The following is a 25623-nucleotide window of genomic DNA, read 5'->3' as shown; positions in this document are numbered from 1 at the left end:
GTAAGGTGGAATAAATAATTTAAGAATAAAGTGCAAATTAGGGAGAAAATGTTGGAGTCTGTTTTGTAGCACAATTCTGTAAAAATGTCGTATTTGGAGTGATGAAAAAGTGATATTCGTATAAATTGAAATGTTATTAACTACGTGAAGTAATTTTTATCGATTAAATGAACTGTATCAAATCGCGGGATATACAGGTGTGAGATTGCGGTGTAATCTATCCACTCGGACTCAGCGCCATGCAGTCTTAAAGGAAACTGATGACTGTTTCAATTCGCGTTGATAGCGTTAAAAGTTCATACCTACGCGAACTCTCGTATGTAATTGTCAAAAAGTGCGAAATGACGAAAGCAAAAGAATTTTCACCCTTCTTTTTCATATGCAAAAATCAAACAAATATCTATAACACCGTCAACGCGAATAGGGTCTTAAAGCTACACCAATTTTTAAATACCATTTGAAAAAGATGCGTTTTGTGAGCAAAACTTGATTTTTGGGAAATGTCTATCGTTGTCCTTCAATTTTAAATGAAGAATAAAAAACTGCTCCAAATGTTTTGAATGACAGCTCGTCCATGTATGGTACATGGGCGAACTGTCATTTTACAACTTTTCGGGCAGTTTTTCATTCCTTACTAAAAAATCGAAGGACAACGATAAACCTTTTTTAAAAAATCACGTTTCGCTCAAAAATTTACACTCTTTCAGCTGATACATAATAATCAGAGAACTGTGTAAAACTTTAGGGAGATTGACGCAAATTAATACTCTTTTCTTTTCGTCAGCTTCAGCGTCGCAATCAGCGCACAAAAATATTTTCAATTTACAATCGTCAGGTGCCACTGTTAACCTTTGCTTTCAATTTCAAAATACGAACTAAATTTCTAGAACTAAATTTCTATTTTTAATAACGGCTTTTACCCGTTAACATTCAAATTCATTAAGCAGACAATGTGTGCAGTAAGGAAAGCGAAATATAAGCGAACTGGAAATATGATACAGATTTGGAAAAATATACCGCATCCTGACGGGACTTGAACCCGCAATCTCACTGTCTCCAGTATGGTGTTTTGACCAATTAAACTACGGGGGACGGTGGTACTGTTCCACAATCTATATGCGTATCACATACCACTGCCGATTTATTTTATTGCTCATCCCTAACTACACCCCTAACTTTTTTATTACGCGGATAACTATAAGGCCTCTGCCATGTTTAATTCCAACGCGAGATCGGGCGAGATTCTTGCCGTATGTATATAAACAGCCGTAAGTAGAGCTGTTCATTAACCTACGGCAAAAATCACGCCCGATCGCTCGCGTTGGCGTTCAGCCTGGCAGAGGCCTAATGGTATAAAACGACCCTCATACACTTAAAAAATTCAATATTTCCTTATTTTTCGAGGAAGAAGGTATAACACTTTTTAATTAGCTAACCTGAACAGGGCCTCTAGATGCATTTGAAAGGTTTATTGTACAAGATAAACCGGTTTGAATACTTCTATTTGTATATAAAAAAATGCTTTGGATAGATTATTGATAGTATCCACTTCCTCTTCGTGAGTTCAGGGCATTAGAACCGCTATATTGATTTTGAAAATTTTGGCTGTAAAGGTTCAAATTGACTGACATTAAAAAACTGACGTAGAACTACGACTACAAGGAAGGTTTGTGGGGTATGGGTGTAAAACGAAAATCTAAACTCGGGACAGTGCACAATGGTCGGAAAATTGAAATTTCCGGCCTAAATTCATTTTTTTGTGCTAAATTGTTGGTTTTCCACTGCAGATGATTATGACATATGAGAAAAGTTTTGTACTGACATGGGGCTGTCTATAAACCACGTAAACTTTGGCAAATGTCTTGTGTTTTCGAATAAACGTAAATAACTCGTTACTGGAACGAGACGAACGATTACTGTTTTCAGCAAAGATGCACATAATAGTAAAACGCTTCTTATGGCTTTGAGAGTTAGTTCGCGATTTGACTGCAGAGATGGTGCACGAATCTAACTTCTGATAGAAACATCCAAGAGATATGGTTTCTTCAGCAAAGTTGTAAAGCTATTCAATTCAAACAAAACTACTGAAGACGAAACGATTTAGCAAATCTTGATTGTAGAGCCACCAAATGTTGATACAGTTTTCTATGGTCTTGTTTGTAAAAAAACTGTTTTAAAACGATGCTTGATCAATTCAATGCAATGATTTATGACATTTTCTGTTCTAGGTTGTATAAAAAAAAAACTCACTAAATCGATCTTATTAACTTCCTGGTAAGACATTGCTCGCTTCTTCGTAAAACCCTTGAATAAAACTTCAGATCTGTAAAGCACACCTAAAACTTTGTTTCCTCCACATACACAAGCAATCAGACCAACTCAAAGGTATGAACTAGAATCAGTCAGCCATAAAATATGAGCCGCATGATTCAAGAGCATAACAATAATGTGTGAGATTGCGGGTTTACGCGTGGGAGTAGTTTTGAGATTGATGGTTAACTCAATGGAATTTTGTGTATGAAAAACCAGACTGCAATGTTGGAAAGTTCGACCATGAGAACCTCCATTTGTTTATGCTGTATGCCGACATATCCGGTACACAGCTTCTACTTCGGCTGTAACTGACCGGGATACGAGTAACCTTAGCGGAGATCGGGTATCCAACCCCGGTTGAAACTTTGGTCGTATGCTGACTGGGAAGGGGGAACGTACGCGGCTGTTTCCCCATGTTAGGGGCGGCGTACAACAGCATCTGATCCGGAGCGGGCGGCTGAATCATGAAACGCGGTATCTCGCCAGCTATATCAAAGACGGCAGCCCCGTCGCGAGACTAGGTATCGCAGCCCTAGTAAGGCAGCATACTGAATATTAAATACTACGAACAATCCAGATATAAATACGGAACGGAATAATCGGCATGGACCTAGGCGAACGAAATAGGACAACGATTATTGGAAACTCGGTACTTGGAATGTAAGGACTCTACTCGAACCGGCACGCGCGAGTATCCTGGCTAGAGAGCTGCGGAGGGTGAATGTGGAGGTTGCAGCTATCCAAGAGGTGCGGTGGCCGAAATCGGGAGAACGCGAATTCCGAGCAGTAGATCCTATTGCGGACACTTCATTTAAGTACCACATCTACTATAGTGGCGGCGTGAAGCAGAAAGAGGAGTCGGTTTCGTGCTTTTTGGAAAACAGATGAAGCGTGTCATTAGATGGAGGCCGATCAGTGACCGTATATGCGTGTTGAGAATTAAGGGCAAATTCTTCAATTACAGCCTAAAAAATTTGTACGCACCGACCAACGAGAAACCCGATGACGAAAAGGAGGAGTTCTATGAGCTCCTGGAAAAGACATACAATGAGTGCCCAGGACACGATATAAAGATTGTCATCGGAGATGCAAATGCACAGGTCGGGCAGGAAGACTTCTTCAGCCCCGTAACTGGTAGGGAAAGCTTCCACTCTACTACGAACGACAATGGCCTGAGGCTTGTTAATTTCGCTGCAGCTAGGGGGATGGCTATCTGTAGCACTTATTTTGCACGCCGGAACATACGTAAGCACACCTGGATGCACCCGAATGGAGAGCTTTGCTCTCAAATTGACCACGTTCTGATTGATGGACGGCACTTTTCAGACGTTACAGACGTGAGGTCGTTCAGAGGACCGAACGTTGACTCGGATCACTATCTCGTAGTAGCCAAAATCCGCGCCGGGCTGTCCAACGTGCTGAAATCCAAGGCAACGAGGAGGATGCAGTTGAACATCCAGCGGCTATCAACTTAAGGAGTAGCTGCAGAGTACTCGCAGAAAGTTGATTAACGGATTGAGGAAAGAGTTGAAGGGAACCTGAATGAACAGTGGAGGCACATCCACAGTTCGATCAGCACTACAGCGCGAGAAGTGTTGGGTACAACTGCGGCAGCTGCGCCCAATGAGTGGTTTGACGCTGAGTGCCAGCAAGTGACGGAGGAGAAGAACTGCGCCAGGGGTCACATGTTGGCCACGGCTGTGACTCGTCAGAGCGTGGGTAGATATCGAGATGCTAGAGCCGCTGAAAAGCGACTCCACCGCCGGAAGAAACGACAGCATTGGGAGCGTATTCTTGCGGAGGTGGAAGGTTGCTTCTCCAGGCACGATGCGAGGAGCTTCTACAAGAAGGTCAACGGGATCAGGAATCGAAACGTGTCAGCCCCTGTCACGTGCAACGATAGGGAGGGGAACCTGATAACCGATAAAACAGAGGTGGCCAGGCGTTGGAAGGAACACTTCAGTGTGCTGTTGAACGGTGAGGGAAACAGTGGAGTCGAAAGGAGCAGAATGACTATTGAGAATGATGGGCAAGCTGTGGATCCACCATCCATGGACGAGGTGAAGAAAGCAGTGAAAGAGCTGAGAAACTGCAAGGCAGCTGGGAAGGACGGCATTCCCGCCGAACTCTTCAAAGTCGGGAGCGAACAGCTGTAGCGTGCCATCCATCGGATCATGCTGAGAGTGTGGTCTGATGAAGAATTGCCCTCGGACTGGTTAGGAATCTCATTTGCCCGATCTACAAAAAAGGCCATCGCCTGGACTGTAGCAATTATCGGGGCATAACACTTCTCAATACCGTGAACAAAATTCTCTCCCGCATCCTGTTCCACAGACTGAGGCCGTTGCAGGAGACCTTTGTTGGCGAGTACCAATGCGGTTTTCGAGGGGGACGCTCCACGACGGACCAAATGTTTACCTTGCGACAAATCCTCGATAAATTTCGAGAATACAACTTGCAGACGCACCAAGTGTTTATAGACTTCAGGGCAGCGTACGATTCAGTCAAGAGGAATGAGTTATGGCAGATTATGATGGAACATGGCTTCCCAACAAAGCTGATTAGGCTGATACGTGCCACCCTTGAAGGTTCTACATCAAGCGTCAGGATAGCCGGTGAGATATCGGACTCGTTCGTGACGTTAGATGGTTTGAAGCGGGGTGACGGGCTGTCGAACTTATTGTTCAACATCGCATTGGAAGGTGCTATACGGAGGGCTGGTGTGCAGAGAAGCGGCAGCATCATTACGAAGTCTCACATGCTTCTCGGTTTTGCGGACGATATCGACATCATTGGTATCAACCGTAGAGCTGTGGAAGAGGCCTTCGGACCTCTCAGGGAAGAAGCTGCGAGATTAGGGCTTGTCATAAACTCTGCCAAAACGAAATACATGGTGGCTGGCAGAGTGCGTGGTAGCCCGTCGGAGGTTGGTGCTGCGGTGGTGCTAGATGGGGAAACATTTGAAGTAGTCGACGAATTTATTTATCTGGGCACATTAGTGACATGTGACAACGAGGTTAGCCGTGAGGAAAAGAGGCGAATAGCAGCCGTAAACGAGGCCTTTTACGGATTACGTAACCAGCTAAGGTCCTGCAGTCTGCAAATCCGAACTAAACTTGCACTCTATAAAACACTTTTTCTTCCAGTGGCCCTCTACGGCCATGAATCATGGACGCTGATCGGCGAGCTCTTGGTGTTTTTGAGCGTAGGATTTTGCGTACAATCCTTGGCGGCAAACTAGAAAATAATGTTTGGTGCAGACGCATGAACCATGAAGTGTACCAGGCATACAAATCGGCGGATATAGTCAAGCGGATAAAACACGGCAGGCTTCAGTGGGCTGGGCATGTAGCGAGAATGCCGAATGAGCGTCAAGCGAAGGTTATATTTAGCAGGAATCCCGATAGAGGTCGACGACTTCGAGGTAGACCCCGAACTCGTTGGATGTGTGCTGTCGACGAGGATGCACGCGAAATAGGTGTTAGGAGCGATTGGAGGATAGCAGCCAAAGACCGAGGGACATGGCGACGTATTCTGGATTCGGCATTGGATCGATAATCGGTCTGTCGCCTTTAAAGTAAGTAAAGTATGTAAGAAAGAAGTTTGCATGTGGTGTTTCATGGCCGTGTTTTCATAAAACAAACTTTGGGAATCATTTTTGGGATAATAATTCACTTTTTTATTTGGTTTAGTATGATTTCACATGGATAATCACTAAGTCTCTCAGCGATGTAGTGATGGGTTAACAAAATAAATTTCAGAAAAAACTTTGGTTGATAAAAAAAAAGATTGAAAATAATAAAGATACATGCGAAAATCAATATGAAAAAAATATTTTTTTACTTAAGTGTTTTAAGTTTTTCCAGTAAATTTTAAAACCTAATTGCTATGAAATACGTTGACAAATCTCCATAAAGCTCCAAAAAAATACATAAAAATTAAAAAATTTAAATTATCTTTTTCTACAAAAATGCAAATTTTAATCAAACTTTTAACATATGTTTTAAACAACGTATATTCTAATAAACCTATTAATCTAATAATTTCATGTTTTTTAGTGTGTTTTGAACCAAATTGCTAAAATATGCGGAAAACTTTGTTGATAAATCACCCAAAAATTGAAAAATTGCAAAAAAAATGGAAAATTTTTAATCATCTTTTTCTACCAAAACGCAATTTTCCGCAAACTTTTAACACATGTTCTTGAAGGGCACAAGTAGGGCTCTCAGACACACTATCAGGTGCTGTGCTTACACGTGCTTACATTTGATGTTTTTGATGGTCAAAATTGGGAAAATTACGCAAATGTTCAATGTGGCCTGCGACTGACTTTGTAGGGTTGAAATCCATTACCCATCCTGTTGTAGGAAACTAATTTTATAAGCTTCCAATCATATGTGAACATATCATGATAGCTTTAGTAGGGTTTTATATATTCTAAAATATTCAGAAAAACTATTTTTCTCCATTTCTGAAATAGGTAACTTTGAAGGCATTTTTCAACATGAACCGTTTTTTGTATCAAGATTTCATTCAAAAATTATAAAAATATAGATAAAATACTACAAAATCATCTCCCAGATGGTCTCGAGGTACGACGCTAGCCTAACAAGCCAGTTGTCGTGGGTTCCCGGCCCCGCAATTGTCCTGTACACTAAACAGTCGGCTGCGAAGTCTGTGTATAATAAAACAGAAGGTCAAGCTCCAAATCGAAATGTAGCACCAAGGCTTTGCTTTACTACAAAATCATGTGCTCAAAACATCCTGAATATGAAAATCGCATTTTGGTAATTTTGGCCACTTTTTTTTATAGGGACCGTCTAATGTGCAGTGTTATTATCACTCCGTTATTTTTCAACGTTCATTCTTGCTGCAATCAATTGACATCGGCGAGTACATGGGAACCTATATGAGAGTCTGCTTTCGGCTTAATCGAATCATTTCACCAACGAATGGTGCGACGGACGGTCATATCGTAGCAGAAATTTCCGAACAACGTATGCGATTTTTGATGAAAACAACAAAGTGTCCTTTTTCGGGACGAACAAAAAATGCCTCGAAAAATATGTATTAATAATAATAAACAATATTATAACTCACGACTTTATGCAGTTTTGCGTCAATCTTGCGGTCTGACTTTATTAGTTTTCTTGGCATAAGGAAAGACGAGATTTCAAATTTTGACATTTTTTTTCTGGAAACTTTGCATGGCATATGTGAAAATTTTAGACGCGAAATATTGTGTTTTTTTATTTTTATTGAAAATTTAGGCAAGCCATTTCCTTGTGAAATTTTTGTTATTCACTCTAAAACCATTTCGCTATAAAAGGTATCAACCAAATATTCGGGTGAATAAACTTGACCTTCTGTCATTATACACAGACTTCGCAGTCAATTGTTTCTACAGGACAATTGCGGGGCTAGCGCTACGATTCTATTGATATTAACAGCTTCTTCATTGTGAACCAAAGCTGGTCATTTATAAATCTAAAACGATATGATAAAATTTTGTGCGTCGATTAATTCTCAACCACATGTCTATGCATAATTAGCTTGTCTATTACAAAAATGTTGAGAGAAATTGTTATTATTGGCATTGTTATTTTTTTTTAATTAAAAAATCTTAGCATTTTTCTTAAAAAACAACTTTAAAAAACTCTCAACAGATATTACTTCTCTTCAAGTGCTTCGATTTTTTTTTGTAATTTGATGTTTTTCAGATTATATTCTCTAAGCTAGAAGAGATTATTTCTTGCTGTACAAACAAAAAGCGCCGTAAATACACAACTGATTACTATTTTCGAGGTTTCCAACAAACCAATTTTCCCGGAACGGTTTGCGTGTCAAAGCGTTAATTCTACTTAGCCGTATTTTTCTACGCCATCAGCAGGTATTACGAGGCGAATCCAATTTGTATAGAAATAGAAATCAATTAGTTGTGAAATGAATCTAGCGAAAGAGTGCTTTGTAACGCTCGAAGCTACTCTTCGTTTTATTGATACACTGGCTATTCTATCTCCGAAGTAGAAATTTCTTACTCTAACTCTCACCTGCTGTGCATAGCTGCGTTTTTTTTTTCACTATAAATAACCAACAAATGACCACTCGTCTTGAGAAATAAAATGTCTAAAATTACAGCTAGCACTAATGCCCAGATGAACCAATTAGAACGCAGTGTACGGAGCTAACAATGCGATGTCTTTCTTTCTTCCTAGTAAGCTCCAGTGGATGGCCTTATTTAGCAGTTAAGTAATTAAAATTTTACATTGGGCTCCACTTTCTCTCGTCTATTGTCACTTTTATATCAGTTTCGTTTATGTTTCATTCAAACTGCATTCAAATGTTTCATTTCTATATTCTGTCTATTCTCACATTTGCATGTGTAGAAAATAAAGTCATTATTTCAGTTTCCACGATTTCTTAGAAATTGGCCGGTACTTGAAAAATTGAAGATAGAATTGAAATTAAGCTGTGGAGAGAGAACGTTGAACTCAATTAGTTGGTTTATAGTTGAAAAGCTAGACTGGTACAAGTTACACTTCATTCAATTCATTAGTATGGAAGCTTTTATAGGAAAATTTATGAATATCATTATGTTCGCAACAAGCCAAAACCAGATTGAATTCATTCATAAGACTACTACACTAATTATTCGCTGTCTAGTCTAGAAGCAACTCTTCTGTTCGCTGCCACCGCTTGACAACTGATCCGATTACGATTAGTTCGAGTCTATTGCCTTACGAAGTAAATTGAATGTTTTTCTCCTCGCAGGCAGCTGTCACAGGCTGACCTCAATCTGCGGAAAAATAGCTGAAAAAAATCAAACAAACAAACAAACAACATTCCGAGTAAAACTAATCACAGGATAAGCATCATCTGGCCATCCGAATATCACGAGCGATGAGAAAAGAAATACAGCCCAGAGCAAAACTATACAAATCAATCTAGATTTAATTTCACAAACGATTTACGATCTGTCAAATTACTTTCAACGTGAGGACAAAACCTATCCTTCCGCTTATTTCTTCGATTGGAAAAAACTCAAACAGAAAAACTAGGACATCTGAGGAAAAAACTGCGCCAATAGCCGATAGCCTCCGACGACAGAGCTGCTCCTTTACAGAGCGATTCATTCCAACTGTTTGAATAGGAGCAAAAAAAAAATCTCCCACAATGCTCCCGACTATCACCCGAAATGGGACACTATTGCCATTAATTGCGGCAACTTCTACTCTAGATGGAAATGTAATTGCAATAATGTAACATCGTCAAGCTTGGGAAACGCTGAAAGTCAAACATCGAACCATAGGAGCGATGCAGCCCACGTCCCTGCATTCCGCCGCTGCTGCTGCAGTGTATGAAGTACAGCCCCATCTAGCACGTTTTATTGCACCAATATAGCGCAAATCTCCGGCTTCATACACTATTCTATTGTTCTTCTCCCTCAACACCGTCAGTTCCACGCGGTCAGTCGTCCCTTGCATGCTGCTGCCCTGGAAAACTGCAGAAATCAATTTAGACATCCGCATGATATCGCTTTCAATCTGCGCCTTCTTCTGCTTCCAGTCAGAAAGTGGGCGGTGGGGTGGTGGTGGGACAGTCAAAGTCGGAGCTCTGGTTCTTGTGTTCTCACTTTCACACAGTCCCACATACCGACATATATGGTATCGCACATATCGCAGTAGCGGACATAGTCACTGGCTTGTGTTATTGGAAAAGAACATCTTCTAGTCCCTTATTTCTTCACGACTCTCGACGAGTTTGTTGCCGGTTCCGATCAATGGTGATGACGACGACAACGACATGAGAACTAGGGAGTAGTAGTGATGTCCGAAAACAATGTCATTAGTGCCTGCTCTAGCTGATGTCCTGTCTAGCCCCCGCGCTCAGTAGGAGCGAATAAATCAGCCGAGGATGGAGGACCGGGTGGCACCGGAATTGGCGCGGCAATCTGTTTTATTGCTTCGTGCTAGAATATTGATGTGACTTGATTGAATGTTCGGTACAGATTTGCTGTCTACATTCGCCTAGGATGTTGGGAGTTAATTTTAGGCGGTGATTAATTGCGTTTAGCGGGCCACGTTCGCTAGTGCAATTTTCGCAGCTAAGCTAGTGGGGAAAAGTGACAATCCCTAAGCCACCCGAACCGAGGGACTCGGTCTTCGCTTATGATTACGTAGAGTGTATGAAATAGCAACTGGGAAACGGAGCGGATTTTGAGGTTGATTAGACTAAGCCGAAGGCGTTTCAAGCGTCATTATCCCGGCCTGTGGATGAGGTGAAAAAAGCTTTTCTCAAGCTGCGGTCCGCCCCCGCCGGCTGAAGTTGATTGTTTTATCAATCGACCCCAAAATGGAGAACCGGTTTTCTTACTGCGGAGAAAATACAATATACGTGCCGAGGCAGGGCCGACCCATGTCACACAGTAATTGCTTTCATGTCCATACTCCCTGGTCAGGGTTTGGCCGTTTGATCCTCGGTTCAAGTGCAATAGTTTGCGGGGTTTCCACTGGTGTTGACATTGGCGTAGGTTAATTCAGTGGAATTTTTGAGCGATGTTGTATGAAATTTTGGATTTTTTCTCTATTGTACAATTAGTTGGTTTTGGGGATTTAAAATAAACAACTTTGAGTGAAATCAAGCGAATGCTGTTAACCTTCGCTTTAAAATGAAAATCATTTGTTTCCTTTTTAACCACTTTGGCTGTCAGAATCAATGCAAGAGAGCATTCGAGTAGTTTTCATGTGAGTCACTCGAATGTTCCTGCAGTGATTTTGACAGCTGAAGTGATTGAGCAAGCACAAGCTCTCTTTTGATCTCTTTTTCTCTCCAAGCATAATATAATGCGATTGATTCCGATTTAACCAAGTCGAAATGACTGCGCGAAATGTTCAACTTTGGTTGAGACATTCCAAACGAATTTGATTATCAATTCTTTATAATAAAAAACTGTTCCGTTGTGAAACGGAGCTAGCAAAAAGCTCTTGCTTTCGATTTATTTCGCTGAATAACAATGTGTATCAACTAAATAGTTCTGGTTGTAAATTCTGTATTTCCTAAGAAAAGACTTTTTTATGAATCAAGAGCAAAATGCTCAAGCCAATTATAAAAAAATCCTCATCTTACTCCGTCAAACACGTACACCGCGTTAACAGAATTTAAAAGTTGCAAACTACCTATTAAAAAATCAACTGATAAAAAAGTACCACAAAAAGAATCCGTAACACACAAGAAGCACGCTAATGCGGCAATTAGGTTAAAAGCTTCTATCCAGCTGCCAGTTGAAGGCCACCGGGGGAATGAAAATAATTTAATTTTTATCTAGCTCCATTTTCAACACCAGAAAACAAAATGGAAATTCATCAAAAAATGAGAATTTGCGTGGCTCGGGGTTCGCGACAAAACCGGCTGACTCTCAGACTCCACAAACGGGCGAGCTTCATTATGGGTTCAAATTACAAGCCCTACTCTGCGAACGTGCTTCGCTCGATACAAGCTCGAAGGCCAGCTGCCGGGGTCAGCCGGACCGGAACTGGATTGCCAGTCAGCCGGACTGGAGGTGTAATAATTCTTGATAAAAGTCAAATAAAAACTATTACAATAAATCTTCCAGTCATCCACCCTCTCGCTTGCGTTCGTTCGGGCTTCTTCAGTCGATTTCATCCCAGCGGGAATTCCCCCGGAGGAGCATGGAAATGATTTCCAGCTTTCTGATGGACAGCCCAGACCAGGACGAAGAAGATAAGCACGTAACAAAGGACAGTCGCACACTTTAAACAGGCTTGACATACATTCAGACGGCGGCGGGTCGGCGTAAGTTGAATTCAATTAGAAAAGTTGGAAAAAGTTGCTACGTTCGGTTTCGGAAAGGTTGCGCGCAAAAACAGATTCCGACACCCTGTGGGGAGTTCGCTTCCGAATAGATCCACCGTTCCGGTGACGTCAATTGGTGTGATGGTTTAGATCTGATAATAAGTTTGTTGGCTTGAAGAGCTCAACAGATAAGCGTTTCATTTGAACTTACGGAGATTGTTTATTTTTTTCTAGTTTTGGAGCGTATTAAAATATTAATCACTTAGAACAATTACCTGCACTCAGTCAAGCATAATCAAATGTTGATCCACTTGGTGCTGTACAGCTCTCATTCGACTATGCTGCGAAGAATTTAAATTGGCATCGTTTTCGATTACGTTTTGGGAGCCTCTCAAGCGCGTAAAAAATCAACTTCTCGATCGATCCGAACCCAAGTCGAACCTCAAACGCCTTTTCGGTTCGTTGCGCGTTCAAGATTTTAATTCTTCCGTTTTATTTTTTTTTTTTCTGCCTCTCCACATACACATACGCCGCAACCGAGCCGGCTGCGCTGTTTCCGTGTTCTCATCCTTTCGTTTTCGTTTCCTGGCTGCAAAACGAAAACCCACGCGCTTCGATTGTTCACAGTTTAATGACTTGCTGGCTGCTGCTGCTTTTGCGCTTCGCTGAGCCGCCGGCATTCGGATTTTAAATCCGAAATATTATAGAACCACCAGAAGCAGTCAGCCAGCCAGTGGATGTTTAGAAATGGTGCGCGTGGTTTCGGCAGCATTTATTGGCTATTTCTTGCTAGATTCGCGATGTTTTGGTTCGGTAGGGATTTATGGTCCGGGCTGCTGGAGACGACGACGACGCCGGTGGTTAATCGGCCGTAACCGAATTCTGGTATTAGACGGGCGGATTGTTCTGCTTGCTGCTATTGGCAGGTTTGGATGATTGAAAATGCTACATTTTCTTAAATTTTGAAAAATAGCAAGGTTTCCATTGAATTCGGCTATCAACTTTTAGAGTAAATAATAATTTACTCGTCCACAACTATGTCCTTTGATCAATATTAATAATCTTCTTTAGTGCATTTGTGGACTGGAGAAAAAATAAATAATTTGAAAAATAATACGACAAACGATATTTCATGATATTGCCACTGATTTTATCACAACAAATGTTTTTTCATACGAATTCATCAATACATATCTACATATCTGGAGGCGCAATTGATTCTCTGGTTCTATGAAAAATTTAGGTAACTTTTCATGTAATAACTTTGAAAATAATTGCTCAATTCGTTGATAGGTACGTTTGATATATTTTATTGTTACATTTCTAGAATTGTACACGTCGATACTATAACTATAGTATTCTATTCCATGATATTCTATTATGAAGTATTCGATTATAAAATTGCAAAACACTCGACTCCAGACGCCATTTTGAATTTCAAGAGGCGACCTCTGATGTATGGAAAATAGCTTGCTAGGCCAAATATCATTTTATATGGGTATTTAAGGAACCGGGGTGATGTCCAGAAGCCAGAACTCGACTCCAAATATGTCATTTTCAAATGGCAAGATGGCGACTTCTGGTTTCTGGGACACAACTTAAAATGGCTAAATATCGCTCAATATGGGATGTAGAATGTAGATGCCAGTAATCGACTCCAGACGTCATTTTTAAATCCAAGATGGTGATTTCTGGGTTCTGGGAAGTTGAAAACGGAACAGAAGAAAAATATGCCCAATTCCAAATGCTTATTTGGAAACATCCATAAATAACGTGTTTTTTTTTGAAAGTTTTTTGAACCTCGCCCTCTCCCCCATCGTAGCGCTTCGTCAGACCCCCTTCTAAATATTAACGAAGCCTAATTACACCCCCCCCCCCCCATTAATTTTTTTTTTGCAAATTGTATTATCAAAACAATACCTTGTAGGGTAATTCTCAGTACCTATATCCACCTCATCACGCCTCCTTGATCAATTTATCGTCAAATTTTACCATATTTGCAAAGTAAAACTTGCACTTGAAGCAAAGTAAAACAACTTGACAAAATCGAGAAGCAAATAGATTTATTTTTAAAATTTTTAAAAATTAGACGGTAAATTGGACGAATGAAAGAAATAAGATGAACATAGGTGCACCTAGCTGTTGAGATGAACAATGGAGCGATTACCTTATCGTAAATGAACAAGAAAAGACAAGAAAATAATAAAAACGACCCTAAGCAGATAAAACAAAAAAGAACAATCAGGAAAACCTAAATTTTTTATTTTTTATTTAGCTATGTAAGCTTGGCCTGCCCCCTCCCCCCCCCACTCCCTCGTCACTTTTCGTCATAAAACTGCAAATATTCCCCCTCAAATGTTACGTAATTTATGACTATTTCTATTTTTTTCAAACTACACTGGAGTCTTTTTTACGCGGTTTATTTTACCGTGTTGAAAAAATCTGCGTATAAGAAAAACAACCATGTAGTTTTAAAAAATTGCGTAAAAAACTCCATGCAATAAAATTCAAAATTTACATTCATTAGATTAAATAAAAACAGATAACCCTGTTTTCATTTATCATACGATTTACTCTCTACATTTTTTCACTTCAATTACTTTTTATTGGATTTACTTATACTAAACTTATTGGATTTCGCGTAAAAATAATCTTCCAAACCGCGTAAAAATGATCCGCGTTATTTAATAAAATCGCGTAAAAATCATTCGCGTTATTGTGAGAAATCGCGCAGAAAAGGTCTTCTATAAAAAAGCATATTTATAAACCGCGTAAAAAAAGACCCCAGTGTATTGTACTATTGAAATTTTTTTAGCCGTTTTGAAATCAGTGTTGTTGGTTTCGCACATGAACAGCACACAACATCTCATGTGAGGTTCTCGTTGCTACCGCTGTCACACACTGGAGTATTCTCCATCCAAGCAGATTCTCGTGCTTTTTCGCTTTCTTTCTTGCTCGCCTTCACTCCTACTATGTATATTGATACAGATTCAAACAAACTAATGTCAAGAATGGTTGCCTCGATGTTGCATACACTGAAGATTATCGGATTTTTCAAATTTTCTTTCAAAATAAAACTTGAATAGCTCAACAACGATTCAAGGTAGGATTTTTGTGTCTTCTAGGACGTTTTTCCCCATTGAATTCCCCATTTTACTGTGTTATAGGATGGTTGCTAACGTGAAATTTAGCACATTTTTCAAAGGTTCAATTTCAGAAAACACCAGAATTAAGAATTTTTAGCTAAGCTAAGCTATGCCACAGCAAACCGTAGCATTTTTTTCTCTTAGTTTAGACTCCAAGGAATGCGCAAAAATATACTTGGTTTCGGTTTCACAGGGTTACTAAGTGATGACAAATTTTGAAATAAAAAACATTGGAAAATTGATTTTTTTTTTTCATAAAACCCAATATAGCACGTGGACTAAACAGTTTCCTGAGTTGTCGCCATACAAAATTTTATCATTACACCTCAACCAATAATCCTCTGGTTGAGCCCCCAGACTATCAGACAAAACGTTATTTTGGGACACCCTAATACGCACACACTTCCGTTTACTCTCCTACTCGTGTCTACTTTTTTACTCGCGTTTTTTTTTTTCTTTTTTTTTATTCGTGTGTACTCTCGTAGTCGTGAGTAGCGTTGCCACTAAGTTTTGAATAAAAAATCACAAGAAGATTGTATGCAAAGCCACGACCGCAAGGTTGAAGTAGAATACTTTTACAAGAAAGATAACCCGGCTGCTTGCGTGTCAGTCATTTTTTCTAGTAAATAAACGTTGACTGTTCATTGGCAGTATTGTAATTTCTTTTTGTTTGATGTTTTGAATGCAGTTCATTGGATATTTTTAAATTTTGTGCAAATGAGAAGTTGAAGTGCTGCCGAATTGTAATATGCACATTTAATACGACATCATTAAACGGGAACGGAACAAAGGCTACGGTTATGCAGAACGCGAATGCCGGCGCGATGCGATTCGCCTTACCTCTGTGAAATGTACAGCTATTTTTAAGGCGAAGTAGAGCTATACATTTCAACAGATTTCGTCTTGCCGAATCGCATCGCGCCGTTATTTGCGTTCTGCATGACCGTAGCCAAACACTAAGCAAACACACGTAATAATAGTCAGAGTATGCATGTAGATGAAGATAATTAACTTTGGATTATAGCGCAAAACGAGAAAATATTAACTCTTCAAATAATCATTTGTGTTCTTCAAATTTCAGTTGTTCAATCTAATATCCGATGAAATGTTTGTTTATTATCTGATGAAGCTCTTATATAGGCCAAATGATGCATTCCCAATTTACTAGGTCCATAACTCTGCCGACCGTGCTTGGGAAAGCGCGGTATAACGACTAATCACAGGTCGAATTTTGTGTTTTGACAAGGCTTAAGAGTTTTCAATAGTACAATAGTTCGAATGATAAAATTGCAATTTCATGCATTTGGTAGGAATCTTAAAAGATTTTCTAATCGATTGCTGCAAAAACGAAGGAAATCCATCGAATACTAACCAATTTATTAGCATTTGAATTTTTTCTCACTTTATTCAGTTTTAGATTTTCATTTTACATCCCTATGTAGCCGAACTTCCTGAGAGAAGTATTCTAATTCAACATTTAATCTTCATTAATTCATTTGTTGTCCTTATAAGGCAATTCTTAAATTTATCATTGATAGTGAGGACTAAGGCGCACGGTCAACACAATGAGAAAGGTTTTTTCACATTGAAAACTAGACACGGCTTTACTGGAGGAAGTGTTGGCAAATGCATCTACCGCGTATACCACCGCTATCATACGAAAGCGCGTCGTTTCATGTGGGGAAAATCAACAACGAGAAATGACGCGCGTCTAAGCATAACCCGAACAGTTTCGCCGTGCTGCTCCCATTTACCTTTACATCGGCCTCAGGGAAGTACCGGCTGCATCTGCATCTACCGCTGAGGCTGTCACTATACTGCTATTGGTACCAAAAGCTATTAACTCTTCAAATAAGTGTGTTATTTGTTCTCAAAAGAACAATTGTTCAATTCAAAATCGGATTTACGCAATCGCATCTCTGTAATATTACCGACAATAATATTCTTCTGAACAAACTGATATAACTTTCCCATTAGGCCTCTGCCATAATAGATGCGAAAAGTGACGCGAACCGATTCGCTCAGCTGTAGGTTAATGTACAGCCATCAGTAGAGCTGTACATCAACCTACGGCCGAGCGAATCGGTTCGCGCCGCTTTTCGCGTCTACTATGGCAGAGGCCTTAGAGAAAGTTGCTGGCTGATGTATTCACTTCATGCAAGCCCGCTGCTGATGCTTCCCGCTACCACACTGAAACAGCATTTTAGTGAAGGGAGTGTCGTTGCATCAGCTGACCCTGCTACTATCGATGCTGATATACCCGCTGCAACAGCTACGCTATGCATAGCCATGCCCCAGTTGTGGCCGCTGAGCAACTGCAACGCTATCCGTAGCCATGCCCCAGTTGTGGCCGCCATTGATATCCGCTGTACCTGCATTTGCTGGCCCTGCTGCTATCGATGGTGAGATCCGCTGAAACTGCTACGCTTATTCGCAGCCATGCCACAGTTGTGGCCGCTATCCGCTATCGATGGTACCCACTGCTCGCTCCCGCTGCTGCTGAGGGAGGACTGCTGTCGTCGCTGTTCAGAACTACTATGAGCGGCTTCGACTAAAACAGGCTCTTATATAGGGATGAAAATAGGAATGAATTATTTTACGTACGTGGTGGAATGATATAACTTGAAAAATATGTGTGACTTCATTCTGGTTCAGAGCGATCATTTGATAAGCTGCACCTCTTTTTTCAGTTTCTAAAGTTTTTCCTCAGTTTCGTAGCACGGATGCACAAAAATGATTTCTTGTCGAACCGGACCGATAGCACTCTCATTGAAGCAACAAAATAACATGTTTTGTGTCGTGTTGCGCAGCTTCGTTGAAGAAAATGCTCCCGTCCCCGTGTCGCATGTAAGCAGATTATTGCGTTCAGTAGACAGTAGATAGTGTATCCAGCGAATAAACACCGATGGTGCTCTCACACACGCAACGGTTTTAACCCGTATCTATTGCGGTTTGTAACATCAAGCGATTTCGTTTGCTCGCTGTTGCGTGTTGCATCATGTTGCAACTTGGCAGCTGGGAGACGACGAAATTCTGTTTACGCTGATTGATTGAATCGTCTTCATATTAGCTCTGCATAGTCGAACTAACTGCTTTTGTGAATGCGTACTAACAGGGCAGTTTATTATTCAATGTCGGTTATGCTGATCGCAGCCTTTGCGGTGCCCCTACAGTGGGGGGTTTACTAAATAAAGTAAAAATTAGAAAACTACAACAGAATTTGATTGCATCCCACACAGAATGTCTGCTTGTGTTGATGCCAGAAAATTATTAAACTTCAATTATTTTTTATTTGCCTTCAAAAAAGCATTTTGCTGTTCAAAATCGGTTGCTAATTACAACCTTTGAGCTGCCCTAACATTGGGGGAATTAAGATACACGGACAACATGCACTGTGGAAGCTATTTCACATTCAGTAAATTAGACGGGTGCGACAAATTTAAATTGCTAGGATGCAACACAGAATACTTGCTTGCGTTGACAAAAATTATTAACTTTCAATGGCTTGTTTATTTGCCTTCAAAAAGATTTCCTGATGGCAATCTTCATGCTGCCCCAACACGGGGGGAATAATGGCTGTCTGGCGACACACGCTGAGAAAAACCGCGCTGCTCCTGAGACGTGGTGACCAACCACAGGGCTAGTGCTGCTGCTAAGGAAGGACGACTGCTGTTGTCGCTGTCTAGAACTATTATGAGCGGCTCCGGCTGAAACAGGCTCTTATATAGGCCAAATAGCATGTTTTCAATTGCAAGGTATATGATCCTGTCGACCGTGCTTGGGAAGCAAGCATATAACGACCAATCAGAGGTCGAATTTTTCGTTTTGACAAGGCTGGACTATTTTCAATAGTACAACAGTGTGAATAATAAAATTACAATTATCTTATTTTGGGAAGAATCTTAGAAGATTTTCCAATCTATTGCTGCAAGAACGAAGGAAATCCATCGAATACTAACCGATTTATTAGCATTTGAAATTGGACATATTTTTCACTTTTTTCGGTTTTAGATTTTCATTTCACATCCCTATGTAGCCGAACTTCCTGAGAGAAGTATTCTACTTCAAAATAAAATAAAAAGTCTGGCAAAAATCTGTCACTCATTTTTGGATAAAATTCCTGGAAGGATTGAAAGTGATGACCTTTTTTTTGCTCTCGCCGGGTGTAGGTAGGTAAAGGCCAGGCACGGCCTATCTCGCAGTAATGACCTTTTTGCGAGACGACGCGGATGAATTCTGGCAAATATCTGGCTCATTTACAAATATCTGGCAGATTCTGAGGTTTATCTGTTTGTCTGGCGCGCAAACAGAAATCTGGCAAAATCCAGATTTATCTGGCACAATGGCAACGCTGCTTCGGATCAAATAAATCGTTATATTAACAGATGATGAGACACTCTGACTTGTTTTGACAACAACACAAACTTTTTTTGATGTTGGGGTAGCACAGAGATGGGATCAGCAACGTATATGATTTCAAATTAAACATCAATCTTTTAAGAAGCATTTTCTTGTTTTGCATTAGAATCACAAAGCGAAATGTTAGTTTAATCTGTATGCACTCTGACTGTAAAATTTTATTTGCTTCCACTCCTGTACAATGGTGTCGTAATTTGGGCAAATTGAACTTCGGTAGCACTTGAACTTCAAGTCTCATCACGATGCGGGTTTTATTGTTGTGTGTGTGAGAGCCAGCGCTGCAAACTTTCACTGTCATGAAAGGATTTCCGATTGAAATTGAAATCTTTGAATTTCAGGTTTCATCGAACGAGCTGAGAATAAAAGAAACTTTCAGCTCCAATCGGTTGACAGTGATTGTTACCTAGCAGCATTTCTGTGATTTCGCACACGCTGCGTTGCTTTAGCGATGTTTATGCGATTGAGATTGTAGATGCTTATATAGTTCATCGACTTTATGCAATTATTTGGCTCAAATCAAATAATTTCGATATTATATCAAACATCTCATTTCTTGTGATGACCGGATTTTCATTGAAAATTGACTCCGGTAAAACTGAAGGTAGTTTCAACTTGAGACAGTGAAAATGCTGTTTCTGTAATATTCATTTGCAGTGTAGAAGATTTGCAGTCTTGGTGAAAGCTCAACGATTGACCGTTTTACGCTGGTTACCAATATAAAATGAGATTTATTGCATGTTACGTTGGCCGAAACAGAGAGAAGACAAAACTTAACATAAGAAAGGAGTTAGTTACAAAACGGGAGAGGTTTCAAATTTTCAACACCGCTATGTAAGGGCCTACTTCTGTTCCAATAAATCATTTTATTCTTGGATGGTACGTCCGTCGAACATAATTCAACAGAAGCCAGTGGCAACAGCGGTAGCAGCAGCGCACAGTGGTCCAATAAGGCATGAAGTGAACCTTATTCTATAATCCCTTTCACCTTCATCCTAGCTAAATAGTGTCTTGGAACAATTGTTTGTGTGGATGATCCGAATAATCGCCAAAAATTATGAAAAGTTTATTATACTAAAAATAAAAATAAACTAACTTTTTTGTGTTAAGAAATTGAGGAATAGCTCATTCAAAAAAGTTGTAGAAGATTCTAAAATATGAAACTTTGTCGAACAAATGAAAATCCTATCTTCATTAGGTACAAAGTTATAAAGTATGTTATATGGAACTTGATAAAATTTAGTGTTTTTTATGCTTAACTTTTGTTAGTTGCATTTTACAAGAAAGTGTTGTTCGGAGGAATTGTTAGGGCATACAAAACACACATTTTTGCCAAAGGCCATACATCTCCAGGATCATTTCTTACAAAGTTTTATCATATTTTTACTTATTTTTTTATAACTTCAAGAAGTTATAGGTTTAAAGGAGCAACTGGAATCATATGTCAATACTTTTGCTTGAAGTTAAGCTAAAGTACTATAAACTCTTGGTAGTTACATTTGTTACAATCCACCGATATTAGAGTACGGCGAGCATATGTTACGGTAGGTTTTCATATAATAACTTTTTTTGCGAGAAAAATAGATAGAAACCTAATTATTACGAAATACAGTCTGCTGTAACACATAAAAAATTATGGTCCGATGTTGTTTTTAAAGTTCAGAGAGAATATTAAAGGTATAGTGGAATGAAACTAAAATTTTTAACCTTTTTTTAAACTAAGATACAGGTACCTAGTTTTTTCAGCAAAGTTTTTTTTTTGTTATGTTATTTTGGAAAGCTTTTCCAAAACGGTAGTCAAAATTATTAGTTTTTCGAGAAAATATTTTTATAACTCACTTGTAGGGGGGATTTATCACGAAATTATTAATGTCCAAAGCAGGGTCTGTTTTACTCTAAAACATTCCCGAAGACACCATTACCATAAAATGTAACATTCGCGAGAAAATGACTTTTGACCAGCTTTTTTAATTGGTCCACAGTGCGGGAGCGGCATTTCCTCCGGAGAAATTTTGCCTCGTTTCTAGTTTTCTGGTTTACAGTATAAAAAAAGATCTCCACTGTGTTGTCAGAGTGCCTTATTCCCTCTGTCGGGGTAGTACAGAGATGCGATCATACCCAATTTTAAATTGAACATTTTTCTCTACTAGTTTTGGAATTGCGCCTACTGTTAAAATTTGTTAGGTGGTTCTACTTCAATTTGCGGTCGTGGTTTTGCACACAACACTTGTGATTTTTTGGTTCACTGCAATTCTTTGAATTATCTGTTTATCCTTCGTAGAAAACTTGCGCTACTTTCAGATAATTTTCAACAGCCTTATGTGCTCGACGGATTTCCCTACCAATTTCTGTGTTTGAGAGACCTGCATCATGGTAGGCTTCGATTTTCACCCTTTCCTCAAACGAAATATGATTCGATTGACCCATACTGGCAAAATTACACAGGTTAAAACCGATCACACTCTCAAGCGTACACTCTTTGACTCAAGTTCTATTGTTGTTAAAACCAAAACAAAGGGTTGTCAAATGTGTATCAAAGTAAATTTATACAAGATGGTTCTATTTTTTCCGCACTGTTTTCATGGTGAATTAAGGTTTAAATATTTGTACTTCACTCAATAACTAACATTATGGTTTAAAAAGTTGGAAATGTTTAATCAGACGATAGAATACAAAAAACCCGAATCGTAAGCCGGTGTTGTCCTACTAAACTTTGACTCCGTTATGCTGAAACTACCACAAACTTATTTCATTTTTTGTCTGAAGATTACATCCCAGTATGGGTATTGCAAAGACTATTCAGCCATCGTAAATAAATTTTAGACCTGTAGACGAACTTCCAGTTACGTAAAATGTGAGAGTAAAATTTCCAAACGTAAACTGAGTGAAGCCTTTCATAATAATCTACCCAGTAATTGCTTACATTACTCCGAAACAGAAGAATAATTTGATTCCACGCAGGAGGGAATTGGATAAGAGAATCTGTCATATATTTCAAATTCTCCGCAACAATAATTCATTCAAAGACCGGTTCCATGATAGGTATAATGAACCTACGTCTCTTGTATAAACAGAAATTTACATATTAAGAATCGTCTTGCAGACTCAAATCATCAAAACAAAAACCATCTTTATTTGCCGCAAATGTAATTATACTTTAAATGTTTGCGAGCAATAGAAAGGCAATAGAAAATAAACCAAACTATGCAAATTTTGATCAAACACGGATTGCTAACGGACGAGTGGATTGTAGTGAACACTAATCGATGCAAATTATTAATAATGCTAATTCGATTTAACTCAAACGGTTTATAGCTAAAGTATTCGTTGATAATGCAAATTATATTTTAATCCTTTCGAACTTCAAAAAAAAAAAAGAAATTTTAACACTACAAATGAGCGTGAATAAGAGTTATAAGTTATAGTCTAATAGCTAAATTTAGTTCTACTAAGACGCCCATCAGCAGAATATAATTAGCATGAAAAGCGAAGCCGCCGATAAACTTTGACAACAATTTCTATCGTACAAATAATCTACTTCAAAATTCAGCGGAATTTCACGTTCGGAAATGGCAGCTAAGCCAAAGTGCTTTTAACAGCTTCGAAGCATTAGAGAGCGCTTATAGTTTCCAATAAAAACAAAACACACACACACACACACACACACACACACCTCGAAAGCAAGTTCATGATTCATCGAAACAGAATCGGGTCGGATCAAAGATCGAACTGCCATTGCGGCAGCCATAAAAGAGAGCCTAATCCTTATTCCGGTGACACATTCCTTTCCAGTTGTCGCATCCCATAGCGACAATCCTGCTCCGGGTCGGCCTGTCGCCAACCGCTGGATGGGGAAGTAATTAATGTGATCCCTCTTCTGACGTCCCTTTCGCCGTTCCACCTGTCTGTGTTCCGAGCTCTAACGCGCGCTCAAGTGTACTTACAAATTAGGAGCGGCAGATAACGACAGGAGCGATGACAACGTGGGCGCTTTTCAAGTGGACCAGGAATAACATCGCCCTATCGCACAGGTTCCATTCAAACTGTGCTCTACTCATTTGTCCGAAACCGGAGATATGGGACCTAGAAAGAACGCGCTGCTGCCAGGGAAACAGCTCCATCTCCGATAGTAAGGAGCAACTTTCAACTTCAACCAACCGACCAAGAGTGAGGTGCGCTAGTTTGTTTTTTTTTTGGTAGCTGACGGTTGTCGAAACAAAACACAGCAAAAGCCCGAAATGTAAAGGAATGCGGGTAGAAGGTAGATGCCAAAAGGGAGAAACCCGAACAAAAAATCATGTTACAGATATGAGTCTTGGGTTCGATTGAACCTTTTTCGTTGTATGTTTTGGGTAAACTCTCCATATATGCTAAAAAGTCACTTGAAAGTCATGGCTTTCGCTTACCTGTTAGAAATGTGAGAATGGCTCCGATCTGCAACCTCCGATGAGACATTTTGGTATTCCTAAAAACGAGACCAGATAGGGGGAATAAATTAGTTTTGTGGAAGAGTTACTGTTTTTAATGAATATGATTAATTTTTTTCACCAATATTAGCTACCGTTTTCGGTTTAAAAAGATTTTATCAATGAATAACCTTTGCTCTGTAACCCGTATCGACAGATTATACATTATGGGATTTACCTAGGTATTTATAATCAAATCAAAACTCTCGTATAATTTCAAAGCTCAGTCTTAAAGCCTCCTTTGATTCTCCAAACTGCTCCTGCTTGGCAAGTCGGATTTCGCCAACGCTAATATATGACCGTAATCTCTGGGTACCTCGGAAGGCTTCTAATAAAACAAATTTGTATTGGCCGCACCGCCACCGTTACCCCGGCCGTGTCAACGAACCATGTCCATCCATTGCTATACCCGACCGGTGGCGGTTCCGCGTGGGCTGCACATGATTCCTTCATCGGCCCTCTCGGTTCCGCTCGGTGTGTCACTTTTTCAACTAGACAACAATCGTCAACTTTTTTTTCAACTCACCAGAGTAGTGGACGAAGGTGATTGTGGTTTGCACTTAGTGGTGGGAAAAAGTCTTGTAGGGGAGAATAAAATACGACAGATTACATTGAATACATCTACATTCGCATACAATGGAACACTGTGCACGTTCCCATGACATCTCTGTTTTGTGGGTTTTCTTTGAGATATGTTTTATCCCACCGGCAGCACCGGCAGCAGGTTTTGTGCACCACCAGCAGCAACGACGGAAGAACCTGAAGCACGTGTGTGCGTCTTTTTTGCGGGAGCCATCTTGAAACGGAAACGAAGACTTTTTCCGCTGGCACTTTTCGGTTGTTAGTTTTTAGTTACCGAAGTTCGCTGAGTGGTTGCATACTATGGCGCTGCTGTATAGTTTGGGGGATGAAATTATAACCGGTTATGTAATAGCGCGAAAGAAGTTGTCCCAGCTTAGTGATTCTGTGGGACGGGGGAAGAAACCACGATTGCAAAACGTTCAATTTTCCAACACAAATAAGTTGCCTTCTTTTTAATTAAACTCTCATCGCAGTGGATGTCATTGATGAAGCCACCACTGCCGGTTCTGTTCTGTTTGCGTTCTGACAGCACAAACAAAGCGTTCGTGAAGTTTGAGAACCTTCTGCGCTGGTTTCTTTTTCGGATAAACATCGCCTAATGAAAACGTTCACTGCTGCGCTCTAGTAGAAGCAGCAACAACGATAGTACAAGTAGGAAAATTGCGCCCTCGAGGAGTCACGCGATTCATATTCGGACGGCATGCAGAAAAAAAGGAAATGTTACTCGTTGTAGCTGTCATCATGAAGTATCTCCGGTTCAGTGAAGTTGATTAAATCGTTGCAGCAGATTTTATCGCCGGCATTATTAATCGAAGAAGCGATTTTTATGATTAGAACATGCAAAGCATGTCTGAGGCAAAATTATTTATCTTGGCAGTCTGCATCGA

General features: G+C 39.9%; 1 protein-coding gene across 4 annotated transcripts in view; it reads right to left on the bottom strand.

Annotated features, from left to right (window-relative positions):
* The window catches only part of LOC129720695 (nephrin), a 526130-nt gene that overhangs the window by 479399 nt on the left and 21108 nt on the right, over positions 1 to 25623 (bottom strand). For all 4 annotated transcript variants that reach the window (XM_055672270.1, XM_055672267.1, XM_055672269.1 and 1 more), the window contains exon 2: positions 24095 to 24153. In XM_055672270.1, coding sequence (XP_055528245.1) covers positions 24095 to 24143 — 49 coding nt within the window. In that variant the 5' untranslated portion in view covers positions 24144 to 24153. The remainder of the gene's footprint in view (positions 1 to 24094; positions 24154 to 25623) is intronic.

This window comes from Wyeomyia smithii, chromosome 2, assembly GCF_029784165.1.
Source record: "Wyeomyia smithii strain HCP4-BCI-WySm-NY-G18 chromosome 2, ASM2978416v1, whole genome shotgun sequence".
NCBI lineage: Eukaryota > Metazoa > Arthropoda > Insecta > Diptera > Culicidae > Wyeomyia > Wyeomyia smithii.
This window is presented reverse-complemented; position numbering and strand designations above follow the sequence as displayed.